The sequence below is a fragment of the Primulina huaijiensis genome, chromosome 2, assembly GCF_012295235.1.
Source record: "Primulina huaijiensis isolate GDHJ02 chromosome 2, ASM1229523v2, whole genome shotgun sequence".
Classification (NCBI taxonomy): Eukaryota; Viridiplantae; Streptophyta; class Magnoliopsida; order Lamiales; family Gesneriaceae; genus Primulina; species Primulina huaijiensis.
Genome location: NC_133307.1, coordinates 25828341 through 25845406, shown reverse-complemented (window position 1 = coordinate 25845406; position 17066 = coordinate 25828341). Strand labels below are relative to the sequence as shown.

The 17066-nt window shown below is 36.8% G+C and overlaps 4 protein-coding genes and 1 long non-coding RNA gene across 16 annotated transcripts in view; all 5 read left to right on the top strand.

Annotated features, from left to right (window-relative positions):
- Positions 1-1562, top strand: part of LOC140971019 (uncharacterized) — an 8312-nt gene extending 6750 nt beyond the window's left edge. The window contains exon 3 of the mRNA XM_073433062.1: positions 1483-1562. Within this exon, the coding sequence (XP_073289163.1) occupies positions 1483-1547 (65 nt within the window). The 3' untranslated portion in view covers positions 1548-1562. The remainder of the gene's footprint in view (positions 1-1482) is intronic.
- On the top strand, positions 75-1473 carry LOC140971021 (uncharacterized). 4 transcript variants are annotated; one of them, XR_012174238.1, is made up of 3 exons: positions 75-486; positions 588-611; positions 833-1473. It is a non-coding gene; the product is annotated as an uncharacterized lncRNA (long non-coding RNA). The 4 variants fall into 4 exon arrangements; XR_012174239.1 differs by having other exon boundaries at positions 588-621; XR_012174237.1 differs by having other exon boundaries at positions 75-501.
- Positions 1563-3307: 1745 nt separating the features above from the next.
- Positions 3308-6038, top strand: LOC140971007 (uncharacterized). 6 transcript variants are annotated; one of them, XR_012174235.1, is made up of 3 exons: positions 3308-4499; positions 5380-5448; positions 5780-6038. XR_012174235.1 is itself a non-coding variant. In XM_073433038.1 (2 exons), the coding sequence occupies exon 1, from the start codon at positions 3362-3364 to the stop codon at positions 4496-4498; it is 1137 nt and encodes a 378-aa protein (XP_073289139.1). In that variant the 5' UTR covers positions 3308-3361; the 3' UTR covers position 4499; positions 5827-6038. The 6 variants fall into 6 exon arrangements, 3 of the variants coding, with proteins under 3 accessions (XP_073289139.1, XP_073289138.1, XP_073289137.1); XR_012174234.1 differs by having other exon boundaries at positions 5380-5456; positions 5788-6038; XR_012174233.1 differs by having other exon boundaries at positions 5380-5456; positions 5769-6038.
- Positions 6039-6693: 655 nt separating this feature from the next.
- LOC140960718 (protein NEN4) lies at positions 6694-8246 on the top strand. Of its 2 annotated transcripts, XM_073418974.1 has the most exons (6): positions 6694-7171; positions 7280-7298; positions 7423-7469; positions 7596-7659; positions 7751-7822; positions 7909-8246. In XM_073418974.1, exons 1-6 carry the CDS (start codon positions 6849-6851, stop codon positions 8101-8103), a joined length of 720 nt encoding a protein of 239 aa, XP_073275075.1. In that variant the 5' UTR covers positions 6694-6848; the 3' UTR covers positions 8104-8246. The 2 variants fall into 2 exon arrangements, with proteins under 2 accessions (XP_073275075.1, XP_073275068.1); XM_073418967.1 differs by having other exon boundaries at positions 6702-7298; positions 7909-8242.
- Positions 8247-11954: 3708 nt separating this feature from the next.
- On the top strand, positions 11955-14681 carry LOC140971006 (uncharacterized). 3 transcript variants are annotated; one of them, XM_073433035.1, is made up of 5 exons: positions 11957-13034; positions 13125-13370; positions 13523-13576; positions 13675-13859; positions 14385-14681. In XM_073433035.1, the coding sequence occupies exons 1-5, from the start codon at positions 12236-12238 to the stop codon at positions 14448-14450; spliced, it is 1350 nt and encodes a 449-aa protein (XP_073289136.1). In that variant the 5' UTR covers positions 11957-12235; the 3' UTR covers positions 14451-14681. The 3 variants fall into 3 exon arrangements, 2 of the variants coding, with proteins under 2 accessions (XP_073289136.1, XP_073289135.1); XR_012174232.1 differs by having other exon boundaries at positions 11955-13370; positions 13668-13859; XM_073433034.1 differs by having other exon boundaries at positions 11958-13370.
- The last annotated feature ends 2385 nt before the right edge of the window (positions 14682-17066 follow it).

The window sequence follows — 17066 nt, the reverse complement described above, 5'->3', positions numbered from 1 at the left end:
ATATATATATATATATTATAATACACTCTCTCTCACATACTACACCTATTCACACACACGAATCCACTCTCCTCGCCCGTAACTTCTGTCAAAACATTTCACCATTTTCGCCGCTTTGACCGCCGATTATGGCCGCACCGGTGATCGAAAAATTCAAATAAATATACGGTTGGAAAGCTCTCGACGTAAGCTTTCTATTGATACTACGTTTGATAGGAAAAATCGAGATTCCCGAAAACCCATCGGAAACCCGCCGCCCCTTTCTCCGCTGAATCGTCACCGTACGTCGCCGGAGTTCGGAAATTGATTGAGGGGTTTTTGTTCCTTATCTCATAAGCTTTCTTTTGATACCACTTTTGCAAATTTTCGAGAACGACACGTCGGCTCTGATTTTGTGCGTGAATTCCGGTCATCTTCTCCGGCGAGTTCACCGCCTGTTGCCGGTCATCGTCGGTTTAGGCTCGAGTTTAGCCACTGTTATTGGACGTACAAGCTATATTGGTGCGGATTGTTGTGTATGTGAATTTAATTAAATTTCGACTCAAATATTGTATCATTATTAATTAATTATTGGGTGATTATTGTAGGTTTCGGACTTGTGCGAGTTGGAGGTATAATCTGGTGAACCTAGAATTTATCGCAGTCGCTTACATATTGGTTTAGCGTCCTTCAAAGCTAAAAAGAATATTTTGCGACGATAACATAGAAATGATTGATTTTAGGCATTTTAATCGAATATTGGAATTTTAGGAATTTAAAATGTCTAAATAGTTGAATTTAAATGGTTGTGGAATTTTTATATGATAATAAGACCATTTAAATTAATATTCAGGTGATTTGTCTGAGTTGGCATTTCCAGGACTTTCTTGAGGATTTAAGTTACTGGTAAATTAGTCGAGGTACGTAGAGATCAGTTATTTTCACGATGTCTGACAGAGGCATCTGATGATCCTGTGTATGATTTATGTGCTATTTGTTGATTTATGTGATATTATATGCTGACTCGCATATTATCAGTTGGTAATTGATGTGCAAAATAAAATAAAATATTTCTTTTGTTCACACACATTTTATTTTAGTTAGACACATCAGTACCACTGAACATATCATATTGAGCCTATCTGTTATTGAGATCCAGTTATATTTCGGTTGAGATCCGTTATATATATGATATGATATGGTGTTCTGGAGATGTTTGGCTACCTTGATTCGGTCCGGCTTAGGTAGATGTTGGCTTCGAGGCTGGGCCATATCCCAGGCACGGTCCGCTGAGTCGTGGACCAGCTCGAGCATATATGTATGATTGTTGATATCGATCATTTGACTCCTGATATCCTGATATATTGCACCTATACATGCATTGCATTCATGCATGGCATCATTGCATTTCTATGTCATATATCGTGGTTTCTTGATGTCTCGTACTGGGGTTTCTGATCCCCGAGAGGGGGCTGTCGTGTCTTTTGTGTGTGGACATGACAGGTGGTACAGGTGGTTCGACCTCAGGTGTTCGAGAGGAAGCCTCAGAAAGTACCAGAGCTCCTTGAGAGTGGGTTCAGTTGTATTTAGGTACTGCGCGGTGTTGCTGTCTCCCAGATACTATATGTATATATTTGGAGNAATATAATTATAAGAAATAGCGAGGGACTACACTGCAATTTTGATATATAAATTAAAAAATTAAATTAAAAAGACNGATGTTGTGTTTATTGAGGACATATGTTGTGTATTTTGAGTATTTGATTTTCTGGTATGTCCTATTTATGCGAAGGTCATGCCGAAATTTATATAGGCCCAAACGCAAATTTTTAACTCACTTTTCCGCTGTTTACTGATTAATCATGATTGCATGTTAATAAATCGTTATTAGGATAACGGGCCCTCACAGAACTACATATAGTTTGCATTAAAGTTTTAGCATTTTTTTAATATATTTATTATTTAATTATTAAAACAGACAATAACACCAAAAATTAGTTACTCTAAGTGTATTAAAGTTTATAATATAGTATAGAAAATAATTTTATATATCTGAAATAAAAATTATGTTGTGATATCATTTTCATGCAATTTTCTACTGATTTTCCAATAATAATCAAACGGGAAAAGAAAAACCAAACATTCAAATGCAAACGTACAGATATAATTAAGACACTTTCACCTATAACACATGATTAATAAACTTCAGAATGTACATGAATGAAATCACAATACAAAAATATACAATTAAAAAGTACATTTTCATATTAATTTATCTGAAAATTTGGCCCTGACCATATTCAACTTCTCATTTTCTCGACTTGTTTCCATCGCCTTCTCATGGTAGGCGCACGCCATTGGTGTAGAGAATTTCAATTTCCGGTCACATTACTTTAGCACCTGCAATCGCGGTAGAGGTAACACCAATGCAGACATGTTAGGGAGACCACCATAAAAAATTGATGTCACGTGTCTCAACGCCTGCATGCTCGAGGCAGGTTCCAAGGAGTCCATGCTCGTGGCAACGCCGTCTTTGAGAGAGCTAAAAATCCAGACCAAATATTAGCAAAAAGTGAGACTGAAAAAAAGCTTGTCGCTGTGTACAAGGATGATTGTGGGCCTTGGAAACTGTCATTTCAAGTTAACGTGCATGATATGTTTCGAAGAACAATCAAACAAAGTAAAGAAAAAGAAAGGAAATGTGAGCGTTATTATCCTCTTTTTTCAACTCATGTCCATTGGTTTAAATTGCAATTTAATATTGAGTATGTCTTTTGTAATACGGTCTCACGAATCTTTATCTGTGAGACGGATCAACCCTACCAATATTCATAATAAAAAATAGTACTCTTAGCATAAAAAGTAATATTTTTTCATGGATGACCCAAATAAGAGATTGGTATCACAAAACACGACATGTGAGACCGTCTCAAAAGAGTTTTTACCTTTAATATTTGGTCATATGACATACCAAACAGTTAGTTTGGGTGCCTCAGTCTTAATAAAATATAAAAATAGATATATAAATACATCTCGTTCAGTAAGATCTTTCCTTATTATTACTAGCCATAAGAAGTATTTGTTGTGTGCTTGTATTGTATTTATTTTTTAAAAAAAATTGGAGTTAAATTTTTATTATTATTAATATATTTTATATTAAAATAAAAATGATATCATAATTATAAAAACTAACATACTGTAATTTTATTTGAGGTCAAATATAATTAATTTAATAAAAGATGATACCGGCTTTCTAACGTGGATAATATGATACCTTCGTCTTGAAAGATGGTAATAGATTATCGAATAAATAAATTTCAGTTGGATTTTTCAAAATTTATAAATTTCTTTTGTGAGAGAAAAAATTCACACCACTGCCGGTATGGACAGCACACCTGAATCCACACCCGTAGACTCTTCCTTCTCCTCAGCTGCTGTGCTCGATCTGGCCGACGACCCACTGTCCAGCCCATACGCCTCCCTCAACTCACACTGCCACGATCTTTCCGCCCTCCATGACCTCGCTTGCCGTGGCGCGTGGCGCACCATACTCGATAAGGTGGCCCGTGCACGCTCTCTCTCCCTCCTCTCCAAGCCCCACGAGCACCTCATTTACCTCACCTTCAACATCCTCTCCCTTCTCAAGCTCCGCCGCTTCTCCGACGCTCACCAGGAGCTCCAAACCCTGGACGACTACGATCTCGATAACTCCGCCCAGTATTTATTTGAATCTTATCCGGATCATTACCCGAATCATAAATCCGGATCCATGATCCCTTTTGCCCTCCGCTGGTTCCACTCTCACTTGCCTTTCACCCTAGGCAACCGCCAGTTGTCCCTCGATCGTCTCTATGCCCTCCTTCATTCCATCCGCGACAAGAAATTATCGCGAAATCGCGATGAATTTAGTGAATTTTCGTTGAATCTTTGGAAGAGACGGGAGAGTTTGGTATCAAATACCATTATTAGTCACCACTTGAGCCAGAAGGAGTTCGGGGTTTGTTTGGCATTGTTAAAGGAAGAGCTGAGGCGAAAAGAGAATCCCATAATGGTTTCAAAATTGGGCTATGTGCAAATGCAGTATGGGGATTTGGACGGGGCTAAACAGAGTTTTGAGGTAGCGGAAAAGATGGTGGCTGAGGGAAGCGAAGATGGGAATGTGGGCTTGAGGAATTTAATCGATAGGAATAAGGCTTTGATGTATTTAGTGGCCAAGGACTATGTGTCTGCAGTGAGGGAGTACGAGGGATGTATAGAGAGAGACGGTTCGGATGTAGTGGCGATTAATAACAAAGCTATCTGTTTAATGTATCTAAGGGACTTGTCGGATTCAATCAAGGTGTTAGAGAGTGCATTGGAGAGGATTCCAACAATGGCGTTGAACGAGACGCTCGTGGTGAATTTATGCAGTATGTATGAGTTAGCTTATGTAAACCACGCGGATACAAAGAAGACTCTAGGTAGTTGGATCGCAAGAGTGGCTCCTGATGATTTTGATACTTCATGTACGAGAATATGAGGTGGGATTGTTTTGAAACTTAATGATACGAGGAAATATACATGTTTTGATTGACCTGTATGTTGATTGTTTCTCAAGTCTTTGTCGAATTCTTTTACCATTGCCCTTATTTTTGTCCAGTTGCAGGATTTCTTAAGTTGTTAGTCGAATTCTTTTTACTATGCCCATACTTTTGTTCAGTTGCATGATTTCTTAAGTCGTTTGTTGAATTCTTTTTACGATGCCCTTGCTTTTGTTCAGTTGCAGGATTTCTTTCACGTATTTCTTTGCTATATCTTTCCAAATGTCGAGTATAAATTACTAAAAAAAATGTTTATCTGGTACTTGGAATCTTCTAAAGGCATGAGTTCGTCAACTACCTTGCTTTGGCAAATGGTTGGCAATAACATGTAAATTTCTGTAATAAGTTGATCTCATGCTTATTGTACTTAATGGTTGATCCATTTCTCAGTTATGCACAATTGCATCTGCTTATGAATGTCTGAATTGTGGGTAGACGCACATCTCCATGATTTGTATTTTTTCAATCTTTCAGTGAAACTGAGGATAAAGTCAGCATTCTTGTCTTTTGGCGAATTTGTGATTCTTAGGATCATACCATGTACATGCAGCCGCTTGCTGCAGTTATTTTATACAACTATATGATTTTTCTTCTCAGTCAATCACATAATAATCTTGGGGGTTAGTCAATGAAAAAAATCCCAGTATTTCTATGTGATGCCTAGTTGAAGCTTTTGATGGTGGCTTTGGTGATGGGTCGGTGTTTTGATAGTATGTCGTTCGACCTGCTTCGTGCAATAGATTAATTATAACCTTGGGGTTCCAACTTCCAACAAGCAAAACCTAACCGAATATCATAAATCTCATGCTCAATATTGTAGATACTTTCGGGTTGAGGTGAGCTTCAAAGTAGAACCATTCAGTCTCATTTCACTTGGCTTATTGCTGGAGCACGGTAGTAAACATGCTTATTCAGTTCCTGAGCTTGCTCTTATAAATATCTTATATTTGGATTATATTCTTGAATAGTCCTCGTGAGGTTTAGTCTGATATATACGAAGTATGGATATGTCAATTAAAAGAATGTGTTTCTCTGGACTGATGTTATTTGGAGTTTGAAACAAATTAAAGGTTGAGACTTTCTTCTTGTACTTTTTGGGAATTTCTGAACTTGGCATGAGGTTTTGCTTCATCAATATGTAACTTATCCGTCGGCAGATTTGTCATCTAAAAGCAAATCATAGAGTTCTGTTCAGGGTAAAAGGTAGAGCCTTAATTTGAAGATGGAGTTGTCTCTTATGTGACCGACTAAGCATGTGATCTCGCAGAATGGAATCAGACGTGACGGGATATCCTATGCTGCACCATGGTAAGATATATCTCACGGGGCTAATTTCCATTGGATGGTTGAATTATACGGTACACACCGATGATGTGCTTGGAGAGAGGATTTGATTTTGAATTAGACGTTTTATTTGGAGGATGACTTGAAGAATGAGTATATTTCAAATATTCATAATTAACATTGGATTTACATGGATTAACAAGGATATGATTAAATCCGCTCAACATAAATTTATTTAAACAATTAAATGTATTTAAAATATATAGCTTCAAATATTTTTATCAAATCACAACCTAAAAATATTTATGTAGTTCAAGCATATATAAGTTTGATAACCCCCTGATAATTTACACATTGTATCACGTTCCTGAGTTATTATTGAATTGATTCAATCCATGCAACTCAATATGCTTTGTCGGATTTGCGTTCGGGTTCCCGTGTAGAATTAGAAGTAACCGTGATCTAATTCAAACAAAGCGCACTAGCCAGAAGACAAATATGAAGCTGACAAGTTACCTTAAGGCATATAGTTTTGTTTGGATGAATGCGTGCCCCACTTACGTATCTATCGTATTTCGTATGTACTTGACCTCACCAAATCCAACCAAATACGGACCATCTTAAATATCACCATCTTTGAATTTGGTATCCATGATACCAAAGATATCGAGAAATCGCATGGAATAAAGCAAAATGTTGTATATTTTTAGGGGTGAAAAATCTGACTTTTCCGAAAAGCTAAAAATAAGCCAACCGTTTTACTTATTAATAACACTATAATTATAGCTTTTACATGTAACCTTGTCAAGAAGCGAAGGACAGCTTTGTCCAATAGCCTAAACTAAATCATAACTTGAATTACAATCCAATCCTTCTCCAATTTTGACAAAGAATATTCTTGTTCTTAAATGCCCTCATGCATTCATCCATTCGTTCAATCCTCGTGTTCTTCCATCTATAACACGATCAGAATAGTCGCCATTATATCCACACGACAACCTCAAAATGGTTATTTCGAGTACGAACAACGGGGGTCCCTCGGAAATTGTGTTCTTCGATTTAGAGACCACTGTTCCAACCAAAACTGGGCAAAGGTTTTGTGTCCTAGAATTTGGTGCCATAGTTGTTTGTCCAAGGAAGTTGGTAGAGCTCGATAGCTACTGCACACTAATTCGGCCGAGGGACTTGTCAGCTGTCGCGTCAAATTCAGGGCGTTGTGATGGAATAACACGAGATAAAGTAGGCACAGCACCCACATTTGAGGAAGTAGCTGATAAGATATTTAGTATTCTTGATGGGAGGATATGGGCAGGACACAACATTCAAAGGTTTGATTGTGTTAGGATTAAAGAGGCATTTGCTGAGATTAATAGGCCAGCACCCGTCCCATATGGGATCGTAGACTCTTTGGGGTTACTGACACAGAAATTTGGCAGGCGGGCTGGAAATATGAAGGTATACTTAGACTCACCAAAAATCAAACTATATTTCCCGAAGATCAACGTGCATATTACTTTATATTTTGATCATGAATGTGTAGCTCTAGTATTGAATGGTGTGGATTTGTTATCTTGTTTAGATGGCTACGTTGGCGGCTTATTTTGGTCTTGGTCAGCAGAAGCACAGGTATTTGTAAATTTACGTAAAACACGCAACTTCTTGAATGGGGAGAGCCTACGCCTCTTGCTTCTGATATCGTGAGAAATTATTTTATTGAAAATCAAAGCGAAATTATTTTTTTATATTATATAGGAGCCTAGAGGATGTGAGATTGAATCTGGAGGTCTTGAAGCATTGCGCAACTGTTCTACTTCTGGTATTCACCTTGCACATGTTTACATGCATTTATTTGATATTTTCCTAAAGTTGTAGATAGTAATACATGGAAAATGTACGTATATCTCTAGGAATCAAGCCTCCCTTCAAGTGTTGTGAATCAGCAATGGTGCAGTGTAGCAACAAGAAGCAAAAGCTCGTTGGTGAGGAAAAATATCATTTTTTTTGTCTTCGTTTACGCGGCTATAGCATATTATGAACTAATATATATAGTCTCTTCCTGGTCCAGGGTTCTTCAAAAGTGGAATGCAGCTCAAATATTCGAGGGAAATCTATTAACCGGAAGTCGGCCCCATCAGCGAGGGTGAGGCCTTACGCTAGGGAGACTAGTTATGGAAAGGTTTGTAGCAAGTTTCATGTAATGGAAAAATTATACATTGAAACAGGTTCGAGTTGTTTAGGTCTAAAAACAATTGTGAGGTGAAATGATTGCGATGCTCAAACATCTAATATAGCTGAATATGACAATGTATTTAATTTCAAATGCTAAAATTATTTGAATGTGCAACAGTTAACATATATATGAGATGGGGAGAGTGAAGAATTTATTGTACAATGCCAAAGCAAATGCCAGGCCTCTGCATTCGATAAGTGAATCCAAAACGGAATATCAACGCGAATACTAACATTCTAAATTGCCACTGTTTTTTATTATTATTTTTTTATTATGACGAATTTCTTGTCTATAACAACTCGGATGATTCAAGAAAATTAGTAGAAAGAATTTCACAAAATAAACGTGTTGGGAATACAATCAAAGGCCCACATTGAAAATACAAAGAGAAGACCATGAGTTAATAAAATAAAAGAAAATTTTCATTGGTATGATGTGTTTTGGATAAAAATCAAAAGCAACTCATGAAAGCTTTAGTTCAAAATGAACAATTATCATTCCATGACACTTGAAGAGTTAGTTCCTTATCAAGAAAGTCTTGTTGAGATTCAGCATGCATGAGGCAAAATCAGTAAATACTCCACCTGGACAACACCTAAAGTTATCCTCAGAACAGTCACCTACAAATGATTCAGAGAAGGAATAAATGTTCAAGGTACCTTATGCAAATGGAGTGGAGAGTATCGTGTATGGGATGATGTGCTGTAGGCCGGACTTAGCACATACCATAAATGTGATTTGAAGGTTTATGGAAAACCCGTGGAAAATTCACTGGGAAGCACTCAAATGGACTTTAAGATACCTGAAAGAATCTGAAAGCCGTGGCCTACCGTTCCAGCAACAAGAAGACACTACACAAGATTTGTGGATTCTGATGGGAATTTGGACACGAGAAAATTAATTACTGGCGTTGTCTTTACAGTGTATGAGACATCAATATGTTGGAAAGCAAAGCTACAGTCGGTGGTGGCACTTTCAACAACCGAGGAAGAATATATAACATCTACCGAGGGATAAAAGAGGCAATTTGATTGAAGGGGTTAATCACTGAACTTGGTATAAAACAAGAACAAGTGATACTTCGTTGTGATAGTCAGTGTCATGCACTTCTCCAAGCGCCAGGTCTTTCATGAAAGATCAAAACATATTGATGTGAATCTCCATTTTGTCGGAAATATAATTGCAAAAGGGGAGATCAAGCTGGAGAAGATCAGCACCAAGGACAATCCGACAGATGCAATGACCAAAGTATTACCTCAAGCTAAATTTAAGCATTGTCTAAACTTAGATGGGATAGAGGAAAGAAACTAGCTCGAAGAGCAGGGGGAGAGGAGACAACCAACTTTCAGACATGGTGGAGATTTGTCGAAGGCATGTCCATCAAATTGGCATTAACCAAGGTTGAGATGGAAAGCTTATTGGACCATAACTGAAGTGGATTGTTTGCTGAACTTGTTTGTTGTCCTTGGTATTTGGTCACGACCTCAAGTAAAGCTGAACAAAGAAAAGTAAAAGGGCCCAACAAGAAAAAGCCCATTAACCTTTGTTTAGCCGTTGGGAAGAATAAATAACCAATTTCCGACCTTTCGAGAGAAACACTAACGCACAGTCCGCAAAGCAGATTCAAGGGAACCAGAGCAGGAACCAAGAAAAGAGGCGAAGGCAAGAAGACTGATTAGAGGATAAAGAATGGTCAATCTGTAATCTTATTTTTTCAATTAACTCTTTTTCTGGGCATTGCTTGTAATGAATACTTGAATTTGGTGAATGAGAACTGATGCCTCCTCGTGGACGTAGGCAACTTGAATGCCGAACCACGTGTATGCTGTCTCTGTTTAATTTTGCATTGTTTCTTGATTGGTGAATGCGTTGATAGTTGAAAATCAGTGGGGGGTTTGTTTTTTGTTCTATCAGTGTTGGTGAGTGAATTATGATTCTTTGATTTGGTGGTAGACTGGTGTATTTTTTGGTAAAGAAAAAAGAAAATTTAAGAGAGCTTAAGCTCACAATGAAAAATATCATATAAGATAAGTGATTTTCATAGTACAACAGTACAAATAAAAATCCCAATTTTCTATAAGAAATGCAGTGGGGGTATCTTTCTTGAATTGATTCAACGCTACCAATGGTGAATGCATGCGTTGATAGTTGAAAACCCGGGTGCTTCGACCTGATATGGTGTATCTTTCTTCTTATTTACCTATTATCACTTTCCAATTTCCACTTCCAACGCTACCAATGGCGAAAATCTTGCTTCTTCTATGTGTTCTTCCAGCCATCGTTTCCGCTCATTTTGCTGGAGACACGTTTATCGTTAAGGGCTGTGTGTACTGTGACACTTGCCGCTGCGGTTTCGAGACTGAGGCTTCTAAATACATCGCCGGTAAATAATTACTCTTAACTCTCCACCGGATTTCCCGAGCCTTAATGTGTGTCTTATATCTTACTCTCACTAGCTATATATGCTTTGATTGATACTTTTTAAGTGCTCAAACGGGCTGCTTTGAATTTGCTATCCTTGCGAATCATGATTTGATTCATTCAAAGATATATAGTGAAGTGCATATGTACGTAAATAATATATCAATATTGTTACATGGTCAAGTTTCTCATACTGAGGAGTTGAAGCCGGTGTGTTAAGTATGTTGCCTTGTTGATGCTTTACACTCGTGATTGAAATCGCAAGTTATATATATTTCAGGTGCTTTTGTCAGAATCGAGTGCAGAAGCAGGGTCAACTCCAAACTAACCTACCAGAAAGAAACAGTGACCAATTCCTAGGGGCATTACACCGTGCCAGTGGAGACAGACTGTGGAGATGATTACTGTGACGGAGGTGCTTGTAAAGAGCTCGGAACCAATTGCAGCGAGCCCAATAAAGGGCGTGACCGGGCCCTGGTCATTGTCACCCGAAACAATGGTATGAGTTCCAGCACTCGATATGCCAATGCCACCCGAGGAAACCTTTGCCTAGCTGCGGATCGATCCTGCAAAAGTACTAGGAAGCAGAGGAGGATTAAAGGTCGTACGAATCGGATCCAATTGGATATAATTGATCACTAAAATGGTTTTTGAGTGCGTTCCAGACCGAATCCATGACCGGTTTTCGGTTCAACCAGTAGAACCGTCCACTCTATTTTGAAAACACTTTTTTTATACATATTTATAAATATTAGATTTTCAGGTAAATTTATTAAAAAAGTATATTTTATATACATTTTTTTAGCTTATAAATTTGAAAGATATTTTTTTTATAATTAATTGGAATAATTATTCGAGTAAATTTTTTATACATAGTTTTAAAATTCACGGTAGTGTGTCGTATTTTTCGAGACCAACTTCTACTTTGGAGAGAAAAGAGGTTGTACCACAATTGGATTTTAAATTTGAAATTTCGTCCCAAAAAAGAAACTTTTGTGTTATATGCATATGTTCAACGGGGTGGTTCAACATGTAACTAGTTCATAACCGCTCCATCAAGTCTGGTTTCGAACCGGAACCGACTCAGACCATTAAGAATAATGGTTTGGGGGTGCTAGGAACCATAAACAGTCCGGTTCAATTTTTTCTTATTATTTATTTTAAAGAAAGGATAACAGTTGGAATTGAGCTGGAACCCCTGGGTTTTGAACTTGGACTGGATTTGTCCTATGCATAGAAATAGGAACAATCCTAGTGACATTGACATATGAGCTACAAGCTATCGACCATCAAATTCCTATTTTGAGAATCCAAGTAGTGATATTTTTGTCCGAATGAATTTTATTCCATATAGAATAGCAAAAGCGTCAATTATGTTAGCATAGATTTTATGCACCTAATAACGTTTTTAAAAAATTATTATTCTGTGTGATAATCATTTGGCTACTCTCTTCTATCATTACAGTAAGCGTGTGATGTGGGCTGCCGCCCAAATTTCGGAATTCAAAAAACAAAATAGAGGCCCTTTTGAAAACCCACCCATTTCCCAAAAATCGCATCTCCAATTTTCCCTCCCTCAGAACCCTACGAAAATTCTCCGAAATCTTCGTCCGATCCGATCATTTACTCTTCTCGCACTCGCATAATTTAGTTTTTCAGTGCAATAACTTTGTAAGTTTGTGTATCTTTGTTTGCGTAAGGGAAAAAGGTTGTGGTTCGCTGAATCGAGTGAGTTCCGATAATGTCTGAAGGGAATGATGCTGGTGGGTTTAGTAAATCGAGGTCGGTTTTAGGTGATGTTACTAATCGGCTAGGTAAAAGAGGGTTTTCTGAAAGAGAGAAAAGTGGGGTCAAGAGTTATAGTTTGAACGATAAAGATACCGTCAAGCATGTCCGCGTTTCACCTCGCCAATGTACCGATCTTGATTTTCTGAAAGGGGATGTTTTATCGAGAATTTCTAAAGTTTCCACTGAGAATAATAAAGGCCTAAATGTGCAAGATTCGGATAATAGTTTTGCGTTTTCTGAAAGATCGATTGATGTTGAAGCTGAATTAACATGTGGTTATGGAAACAATGAGGAAATTATTGGTAAGAATGCTGTTAAACTTATTGAAAGGAAGGCTGACTCTCCAAGTGTTAATCCCATGTTTGCTGCTGATAATGTGTCGGTAAATACTATTGGATATACCTCGTCCTCGGTGCATAATGCATTGACGATGAGGGATAACATTGGTAGTCGAAATTGTAAAGATTCTAGTTTCTCTGACCTTGAGATGGGTAGGATTAATAATTTTGTTGACTCCGAAGCAGGTGGTAGCCTTCCTTTTGCTAAGTTTGATTCGTTGAAGGGTTATAAGATGTTGGAAATTTCTACTGCAGTCGCTGAAAAGAGCATTGTGGTTGAAGTTGCAAGAAAAAGTTCCGTTGATGTTGCCTCAAACATAACAAAAATATCCAAGAGCAGCTATCTTAACCTGCTGGATCTTGGAAGGGGCAATGCTTTTGAATGTGCCAACATTAAAGCTAAAAATAAATTAGGTGACGTTGCTTCTGCTAATACTTCAAGCACAGTGAGTGATACTGGTAGTGATTGCCTTCTTGACTGCATCAATTGTGATGCTGGTGAAGCCAAAGTCAGTTTAGAAAGTACTCAAAAGAACTTCGTCAACCATCTCAATGAAGTTGAAGGTCACAATGCTGATAATTTTATCACGAGTCAGTTTGACGCTATTAACTGTGCAGTTTTCCCAGACTCACAGGAATCCAGAATATTTGGAGATGAAAAATCCTCTGACTCAAAGAACAAGAAATATCCATCTATGGGTGGAGGGGTTGATGCAATAAAAACCTGCTCGTGTTCCTTTTGCACAAAAGGTATTCTGCCTTTCGATTTTTAATTCATTAGTTGCTTGTATCTGCAAGCTCTGTTAGTTTTAGAGCATTTAACTGTGTTAATTTGTTGCCCATTTTACTGACTTTTAGTTGCTATAGTTTGATCAGTCCATGTATATTGTTTTGACATACAGCTGCTTATATATGGTTGGACCTCAACTACCAAGACATTAGGGGCCGAGTATCAGGTCAGTTGATAGAGTTTCCAATGGTTAATATGTACCAGTGAGTGGAATTTTATTTCAATCTCCCATTTTGTCTAATTGCAATAATTTTAAGTCTTTAGCAATGAGAAAGAGCCAGAAAGAAGCCAGCATATTGGCCGAAAGAAGTCGCATGACTAAGGGAACTGAGAAACATGATTCTGAAAGGTCTACCATGATATCTAAGTTAGAAATTGATCTGATGCATCAGTGGAAATTCCTGTTTCAACACATGGCAAGCATATGGGAGCAAGAGGGAGACCACCTAGTAAGTTAAATATTTACACATCTCACTTTTGGTTAAAGGAGCAGTTTCCTGAACTTCCAAGGTGAAATATTTTGGAAATGTTAGGATTCTACGACTCGAATCTTAGATGGTATAAAGTAAATGTAATCTTTCTTGCTTGTTTGATAGTTGACCATGATTGATTAAGATGTTGTGGTTATTCAAATTTCCTTTTAAGTACCCTCCTTCTCCTCATTACTTATACACAAAAAAATTTATTTTTCAAAATTTAAACTTCTCAAACTTGCGTTTGAAAAATTCAGTCCTTAACTTCCTTGCTCCAGTATTTTCATTAAAATAATTTGTTTGTAGTCCTTGCAGTGATACCTGGTATTGTATTTGTGTACATATTATGCACGTATCAAGCGTGCATCATGGCCGCTAGTGTGCGTGAATTAAAAGTAACAAGCTATCAGTCACGTTCTCTTATCATTGTCCTTTGTCAAGTATTTTTACCTTTTGAATCGAGTGGAAATTTCTCACTTGATAACTCTATAACTATTTCAGGAGACTACTCTATCACCACTGACTGATTTGAGAGAGAAATTCAAAAGAGATCTGGGTTCCGATTGATGTTTCACTATTTAGAAGGATTAAGGCTGCTTCAAAGCCATGTAATATTGCAAGATGATTGTTTTAGTCTAACGATCATCCATTTTGTATTACCTCAATTTCCAATGCATAATCACGTTAATGTATTGCTTGTTGTTCCTATTATACTGTCCCAACAATACTTTCACTCTGGGCATTCAATATGAATCTTCATCTTGTTGTCCAGTTATATGATGAAAGAATAGCTTACTTGTCTTCTTGCGCTGTATAATTAGATCAATTTTGTTGTGATAATTGATTTTTCATTCGAACTCTGATTTTGCCTCAGTGATTGTTAGATTTTAACATTCATTCCAGTTAAACTCATTTGCAACTTGGCAGGTTTTTCTAATTACAACTTTTGATAAAATATTGAGCAATTTTTTTCCCATGAGATTTCTCGTAGTGTAAAGTTACATTAGTCGTGACGTGTTTGTTCCAACAGAATTAATCATCAGTTTCTCCTCCTCCATCCGAATGGTCTGGCCAAAATGATGTTAGTGGATCACTGAAAATTTTCCATCATCTTCCAAATTTGCCTCAATCATCAACTGGGCAAACCCTGGACTAAAAATTCCTGGATCCATCTCAACACAAGCTTACATGAAACTTTTGATTGAGCTCTAACAAATCATCTGTCCTGTGCAACTTCTCTCATTCTTGTATGTTCGAAACGTTGACAATGCAATTATTTCTGCTGTCTTCCACTTCAACCTGGAAAAAATTAATCATTCATTTAATGTTAATTCTTTCTACTTGAGTGATTCTTAATTCAAGATTTGCTAATTTTATGTAGATATAACTGATAGAAGCTCTATAATCTCATTTCACTTGTCTTATTGCTGGAGTATGGTCGCAAACTTATTCTTACAAATTTCTGATATTTGGATTATATTCTTGAAAAATCCTCGTGAGGTTTAGTCTGATATATATGAAGTATGGATAAGTCGATTAAAAGAATGCTTACTTCTGGACTGAAAGATGCTATTTGATGTAGAATTTAAGACGATGATAAAACTAATGGCGACATGTAATATTTAGAAACAAGATAGAAGGGTAAAATGCATTGGGAATCTATGTTACTAGAAGATGGATAAAAGTTCATTGCAATAATAAATATGAACTTCCTATGATTCCAAAGATTCTGTGGAAAGTTAATGCTGTTAAAGTTATTCATCACCCTTCACATTTTGCCAATGAATCTTTTGTCCGCCGTTTTTGCTCTCCGCGTCCTCTTTGATAGTTCAACACTGTAGACGAACCACAAACCAAGTTGCCCATCTTCTGGCATTTAAAGGCTCACATTATGGGGAACTTCCGGAGTACCATGACTCTTGTCCCATTTTTTTGAGCCCTGTTATACTCCACGGTTTGGAAGTTCAATGAAAATTTATTTTACCCTAAAAAAAGCTAAAATTTAGTATTTAATTATTTATTAAATTTAAGAAGATAGTCGAGAATTCAAATATATTTTAGTTCAACCTTCCTTTTCTTTTGAGTTACTGGGGATAACTGGCAGTAATCACCGGGCGTTCCCTCAATTCTCTGAAAAAGAATGATGAATTCCCTGCTACTTAGATCTTCTAATTCTCATTTCAACAAGCTTAGCATGCAAAAGAAAACCACTTCCCCTTCTTCCATCTCCTACCTCAAACTTTCAAGCTTCTTCTCCATCTCCGATTCCCCAGTTTTAGCTTCAACCTCGCAAGTGACATTGGATCCATGGACTTCCATACGACATGAATTGTGTTTGCAGTTGGATAGTTAGCTCACAAGATCTGTTAGCATTGGATGATGCCAAAAATAGGTCAGAAATGAGGAATATGGCTTAGCTCTTGCTTTAGGTGAAACCAGCCCAGCCCATTTTTGTCATCAACGAAATAACGAGGATGTACAGTGTGGTACAGAACAGAACCCATCATCTGGATTGGAGAGCAAATTAAACTAAAATCAAGATTCAAGTTCCAATAATATTCTCATCTCCAATCCATACATGAACGCTTTCGTTGCTCTGAATTGTTTACAAAAATTATTAATTAAATTAATGCTGCATGTGAATTCCTTGGTTTCATTTTCGTTGATAATGTGGCCAGCTTGGGACGGGCCGGAGGGTCCTATTTAGAATTTAATTAGATGTACTCTTCTCAATGCCTCTTTTTTCCTGTCAATTCATCAAATTTAATGAAATTAGTATGACATTTGCTTCATCATTAAAAAAAAAACTTTAAAAATCTACATTATTAAGAAGGAAAAAATCATAGGAAGAAATTAAAAGTATTTCATGAATCGTGGAACATGTGACCGCAATTTAAAATGGTTTAATCACTATTTTCATAATATCAATCTTAAAATAGATGTTCGATCGGTCAGATCGAAACACTATTGTATCATATAAAATAAAAATATAATATTATAAATAATATATTTTAAAATTATAAACGATCGAAACACTATTGTATCATATAAAATAAAAATATAATATTATAAATAATATATTTTAAAATTATAAATATCTTGCATTTGAATAATAAAAATTGTATCTTTTTTATGTTTAAAAAATCAAACGAACTCTAATATTATTAAAATAATATTTTTAAT